Below are 6,091 nucleotides of genomic sequence, written 5' to 3' on the forward strand. Positions count from 1 at the left end.
GCGGCTCCTGGACACTGGCGCTGAGCCACACGCACGCTCTTCTCGAGCCCAGCGCCGGGGCCCCGAGTCGCGCTGACCAGAGTGGGGGTCGGCAGTCGCGCTGTCGGCAGAGGCCGGCGCTGGCCCCTCCAGGGGCCACGTGAGGGACGCAGGGTGCGTCTCAGAGAGGCGGAGAGCGGGGCAGTGACGGCTCTGAAGGGCCTGTAGTGTCCCAGGCCGTTGGCGTGCGCTGTGCCTCGGGGGACGCATGCAGGGAGCTCCCGTGGGCCCGCCGGCGGGCCTGCCCGTGGGCCTGCCACTGGCCCCGAGGGGCAGTTCACGGGAATAAGCAGCGCCCCTGGGACGGCCACGCGCGCGGACACGCACCAGGATGCCCCGGAGCTCTTCCTCCCGCTGCCGCTTGTCTTTGAGCAGCTGCTGGAGCAGGTTGCCGAGGGCCCAGCGCTGCTCCGTGACCACCTCCTGCAACACAAGACCACACCCAGTGCCACGCCGGCCCGGCCCCCTCCGGGGGGCCGCAGGACCCCTCACTCCATTCGCTGCTGGCAACTGGGGACCCAGGTCAGTTCAGGGCTCTGCCCCCGGGCCCTGGCCTCTAGGCTGAGAGCTGGGGAGCAAAGCCGAGGGCCCCCCTGTAGGGCATCCCGCTCCTCCCCAGCCTGTACCTCCCGTGCCCAGGGTGAGCCAGGCAGGGGAGCTGGTGACTGATGACGGTGGAATGGAAAGAAAATTCAGACAAAGGCGATGACAAGTGACAGGCTCGACGACCGCCTCACTCACTGCGGAGCGTGTGGGCAGGGACAAGGGCAGGAGGGCTGTGAGCCCACACCGGTCTGGAAAGTTCTACACAGATGGAGCCCTGAAGGCAGAAGACCAGGGCACCGCCAGGGACCTGGCCGCCTCTTGTCTGCCGCCCCACCCCTGAAGGCCACTTCTGGGCTCACACGGGCACCCCGCCTGCTGGGCCCCTCTCGACGGCCCTCCCCCAAGCTGGGCCTGGAAGCTGACTTCCACACTAGGCAGGAGGCCCAGGAGGGCAGGGGCTGCCAGCGTCCACACCGCACACTGGGGTGGGCCCAGGGCCCCCGACAGCCCCGTTTACCGTGCCGGCAGCCCAGGAGACAGCGTCAGACCCCACCGAGACAGACGGGGCGCCGCTCACAAGCCAGCCCCGTGCGCACCGTGGGCCCCAGAGAGGGGAAAGGGCCGCCCTTTCTCTCGCTTGGCTTCTCTCTCACGGGGCCAGGCTGTGCTGGGAAACACCCAGGGGACAGACTCGAGGTGGGGAACACTGCCCACTGGCCCCTGCTGTCTCTGGGAGCCGGACACCGAGGAGCTGCCCACCGGGCACAGCAGTGGCTGGCCCTCTCCCCTAGACATCCTTGGCGCTCCAAGAAAGCTCCTTTCCCAGAGGATGTCACCCCATGAGTCAAACCAGCGCCCCAAAGCATGGCTTAAAGACAGGGAGCTCAGCAGTGGCCCCGCCCCGAAACAAAGAAAAGGCAGAGATGGAGGTGTTGGCTTGGCAATGAGACCCCCTTCCTCTGACCCTCCTGCCTAGCACAGCCTCACCCCCAACCTTGGCTGGCGCTGGGCCCCAGTTCCAGCAGAGACCGGCCTGCCTGCCTGCTGGCGAGGGGCGGGGGGAGGGGGCAGGGCAGGCTGGGGAGCCCTACATACCTGCAGTGCCTCTGTGTCCAGGGATTTCCTCTTTAACTCCAGCTGTGTCAGCTGCAATAACTCAGTTTCTATTAACTTAATCTAAACAGAAGACGAGACAGGGGTTCACTCCCATCAGCCGTGGTCCGAGTCTGCTGCTGCGCTCTGAAGGCCGAGGGGTCTAAAGCCTTTCGGGGGGCTCTGGAGGAAGTGGCCCGTGAGCCACAGGAAGCTCGGCAGTGGATTTCAAGAGTTAGCTGGTTCACGGCCCTGGGCGGCGGGGGCGGACACGCCTCTCCTGATCCCGACCGCTGGCCGAGCGCTGGCTCGGGCTTGGTGCCCAGCGGGCGCTGAGTGGTTTGTGGGGCAAAGAGGGACTGTCCTTTGAGGCTCGCTCACGGGTGTGGGTTCTTACTGAGGCTCTTACTGGTCCAACATTTTTGCTTCCTCTAAACAGCTGTGACGGGGGACGGAAGGGGCTGGGCGTGCCTGGGAGCCAGGGCGGCAGCGCTGACCTCGGCGGGCGTCTGCTGGGCCTGGCCGAGCGCTTTACCTGCGTCGTTCCATCACTTCTGGCTGTAGAGAGGCTGTTGCCTCCATTTTACAAACAAGGAAGCGGAGGAGCAGAGAGGTAAAGGGCCTCACCCAGGACAGCAGGGAAGTGGGCCCTGTCACTGGGGAGTCGAGAGTCTGGGCTCCACGCTCCCTGCGGCGTGCCTGGGGCTGGCCTGGGGTGAGACCCACGGCCCCGTCTGCTCTACCAGTGCCGGGGCCCGGTGACCTGGAGCCTAACGTCCTGTGACACTACCAACCCCGGTCAGAGGAGTGAGCTTCATGTCCAGGAATGCAGGGTTAAACAAAGAGGGAAATAAAAAGGTAAGTTGGTTTTGGCCAAAAAAGAAAAGAATAAAAAAGGAAAAAAACCATGCAAAATACGGAATTCAAAGGTGCTGAATATGATGGATGAGCGTCCCCTCGCCTGCAAGCCGCCACCGCGCTGCGCCCTCGCCCCAGGGAGCCCGCCGGGCAGACGCGGCCCTCTTCGGCGGCCGGAGAGGCCAGGACGGGGCCAGCAGTGGGTGGACCCTCCTCGGGCGAGGCCGCTGCCCGGCCAGCAGTCGGGGCCGCCTCCCTGCCTCCCCAGCCCGGGCGGTCCTGCCACGCGCAGCAGGCCGGAGCCCCACGGCGGCCAGGCGCCCTCGCGAGCGCAGGACGCACCCGCACCCACCTGGCTCCTGATCTGCCGGTGCGTCAGGTCCTTCTTCACCTGCAGCGCCTCGAAGGCGGCCTTCTGCATGGCGCTCTGCAACCGAGAGCGGGCTCAGGCGCGCAGCAGCAGGCCCGCGGCAGGGGCCCCCGCCTGCGCTGGACACTAGGCCCAGCGCTGCCCCACGACGAGGAAGGTGAGGCTCAGAGTGGCTGGCGGGCGCTGGGGTGCGCCCCGACAGTTCCGCTCCAAGCGCACCGGGCCCAAAGGCCTCCTCAGACAAGCCCACGAGCGCTGGGCCACGACCAGACCAGACGCTCTGGATTGAGCGGGAGGTCGCCAGCTCGGCCGGCCGGCGGGGAGCGGATGGGGCGGTGGGTTTGGAGTGGGGAGTCAGGTGCCTCTCAGAGCTCGCTCTGTGGGAGATCCCATCTGCCCCTTCAGTCCTCACCATGCGCCCCCGCCCGGCGTGAAGTAGGTGGCACGGGGGAAGGAGAGGTGCTTCTCCGGGCTTCAGAGACCGGAACGCACGGCCAGGCAGCTCCCGCCCCTCCTCCCGGCGGCTCATCCACTGCTAAGCTCGCCTGGCACTCGGGTACCGCTTGGGCACCGCTCGCTCTCTGGGACTGGCCCGGGCCCCTGGGCCCCTGCCCGGCCTCCCACACCCTGCCCGTGGCTCACCTCCTGCAGGATCTGGCTGATGGCTTTGTTCTGGTCCATCTGCTGCCACGAGAGAATCTGCTGGAAGCGCTCGCCCGCCTCAGCCATGCTGCCAGAGAGACCAGAGACTCACTCACTGCGAGCAACAACCATGTGCCAGACGCTGGGACTGTGGAGGGAAAGGACGTGAACGAAGGCCCTGTGGGGCGGGGTGGTGTCCCGGGCCAGGCCCGGCCACAGAGCCTGTCTGTGTCCCTTGCCTGGAGGGACGGTGCGGGGTCCCCCCACGGGAGTGTGCCCCATGCTCCGTGAAGCGGCCCTGGCCTCTGCCCTGTACCTGCGCCATCCTGGCGGGGGGGCTGTGAGGGGAGCCCCCACATGCTCTACCCCAGCTCTGCCGTGACGGAGGCTGCTCTCTCCCCAGGAACAGGTCTGGCGATACTTGTCCAAAACCCAGACCCAGACCCAGACCCAGACCCAGACCCAGACCCAGACCCAGACCCAGACCCAGACCCAGACCGGGTCTCATCTATGCCCACACTGGAATCGTGGTTTTCAGCTGCGCTCATAGGAAGTTGTTATTTACCGCACCCCGAGGCGGCAGCTGTGAGCCACGAAGTGCAGGGCGCACGGATACCCTCTAAGCTCTCCACAAGGGGCTTCTGGGGCACGTGCTGGGACCTGGCCCCACTCTCCTGCGGGGAAGACTGAGGCCCAGGGAGGGGACGTCTCGTACTCCCAGCACCGTGCCTGCGCGCAGCGCCGGGGGCGCACGGGCGAGGCTGCGGGGAGCCACCCTGGGGGGCCTCACCCGGCTGCTGGCTGCCTCGGTCCGGGCGCCTGAGAGTCAGCCCAGGTTTGTTCAGTCGGCACCTGCGGCTCCTTCACGGAGCGAGACGGACTCTGGGCCTGACAGTGGCTGCATGACAGGGTCCCGGGCGGGCAGGGCGCAGACAGGGCGCTAAGGCGCAGCCCTGGCAGCGTGCCTGGCACAGCAGCAGCACACGGGCAGCGGTAGTGGCTACTGTCGCTTTGTCGCAGCCCGAGAAACTCTTGAGGTCCACGGAACAGTCACAGCATCACAGCACGGCCCAGGCTGGGCACCCCGGCTCTCGCCCCAGCCCTGCGCCCTGAGCCAACGCGGGAAGCCTCTTCCTTACCTTACCTGGAACAGGCCTGCTGGACCAAGGTCTGCCTCTGCGACTCGTAGGCCATCTGGATGAGCCGGCTCTTACAGCTCTCGGTCAGCATCTGCTGCATGGCCGCTGAGGAAACAGGGGCGCTGAGAGGGCGGCCGCTCTGCGGGCCCGCAGGCCCCACGCGGCCCTAAGCTACAGCAGGGACTTAAGCTTGCCAGGCTAGTGGTAGAACAACAAACAGTCCTCACAAGGCCGCCGTGACCTTGTCACCCAGCGGTGACATTTGCTGCCTGGCCTTCGGGCAGCTCTGGATAACAGCCTCTGGCTCATGCGCCCGCCTGGGTGTAAAAATGAAAATGACTGAAAAGCGCAAAAGTGAAAGTTACCAGGACACCCGATTTACGCAATATTATTCACAGCAGCCAACGGGGGGCACGGCCCAGGCGCCACTGCCAGATGTCGGGGCCAACAAAGTAACAGAACGGGGGCACGTGCACCCTCCGGTGGAATATTACTCGGCCTGTAAAAGGAAGGCGCGTGACAGAGGCCACCGGGTAGACACATAAACCCGAGGACGCTGTGCTGAAATTAGCCGGCCGCAAAGTGGCAAACACCGTGCGACCCCCTGTTCTGGGTCCCTGGAATGGCTGGATTTGTGGAGGCTGCAGGGGCGGAGGGGGAGAAAGGGGGGTTCTTGGCTTAGGGCCCAGAGCTGCAGTTGGGAAGATGAACCATTCTGGCTGCAGTGAGGAGAAAGTACCTAGTGCCTCAGAACTAGACCCTAAAAGGGGCCAAATGGCAAAATTTAAGTCGTGCATTTTCAAACAACTGTAACAAAATGGAGTCGCCCCCACTGGCCACGTTTTGTGGCTGGCAGCGGGCACTCTCGCCATGCCAGGGTGGCATGGCCACCTGCGGCTACGTGGCAGCCGGTCTCTCAGAGCCAGCGGGGTTGGCCCTGCTTGTCCCCAGTTAGTCTGGGCGGGCCAGGGGGGCAGTCACCCAGCGGGAAGGCCAGGAAAGGAGAGGCGTGGTGAAGACCGCCACATGCACGATTTCTGACGATCACAGGAGGGGCAAGTCCCCCTGCTGGCTGACGGTCTGGGTCCACAGGCTGCAGCTTAGTCTTGGTTTATAACCAAGAAAAGGGAAAGCCGCTCAGTTCAATAGCTTGCGGGGAGCAGCGATTCTGAACCAGGTCTGGCCTGAGCCAGGGCCCAGGCCCCGGGACGGGCCTTTGCTGCCCTCTGCAGGGGCAGCACCCCGTGCCCGTTCCCAGCAGGCAGGGCCCCTCCCTGCCGCACCCCGTCGGCCCCAGACTCACAGGCAATCTCCCGGCGCCGCAGGTTGTCCGTCTCCTCCTGGGTTATGGACATCAGCCGCTCCATTCTTATCCTAGGGAAAATGCAGCCACGCACTCAGCAGG

The 6,091-nt window shown here is 65.6% G+C and overlaps 1 protein-coding gene across 1 annotated transcript in view; it reads right to left on the bottom strand.

Annotated features, from left to right (window-relative positions):
- LRSAM1 (leucine rich repeat and sterile alpha motif containing 1) overlaps positions 1-6,091 on the bottom strand; it is a 28,089-nt gene that overhangs the window by 5,911 nt on the left and 16,087 nt on the right. Inside the window, exons 15-20 of the mRNA XM_004677312.2 lie at positions 5,990-6,060; positions 4,692-4,791; positions 3,548-3,635; positions 2,888-2,962; positions 1,681-1,761; positions 367-462 (exon numbers count right to left, since the gene is read on the bottom strand). Of these exons, the coding sequence (XP_004677369.2) occupies positions 367-462; positions 1,681-1,761; positions 2,888-2,962; positions 3,548-3,635; positions 4,692-4,791; positions 5,990-6,060 (511 nt within the window). The remainder of the gene's footprint in view (positions 1-366; positions 463-1,680; positions 1,762-2,887; positions 2,963-3,547; positions 3,636-4,691; positions 4,792-5,989; positions 6,061-6,091) is intronic.

This window comes from Condylura cristata, unplaced genomic scaffold (genome assembly GCF_000260355.1).
Source record: "Condylura cristata isolate star-nosed mole 26May11 unplaced genomic scaffold, ConCri1.0 scaffold00006, whole genome shotgun sequence".
In the NCBI taxonomy this organism is placed as follows: domain Eukaryota; kingdom Metazoa; phylum Chordata; class Mammalia; order Eulipotyphla; family Talpidae; genus Condylura; species Condylura cristata.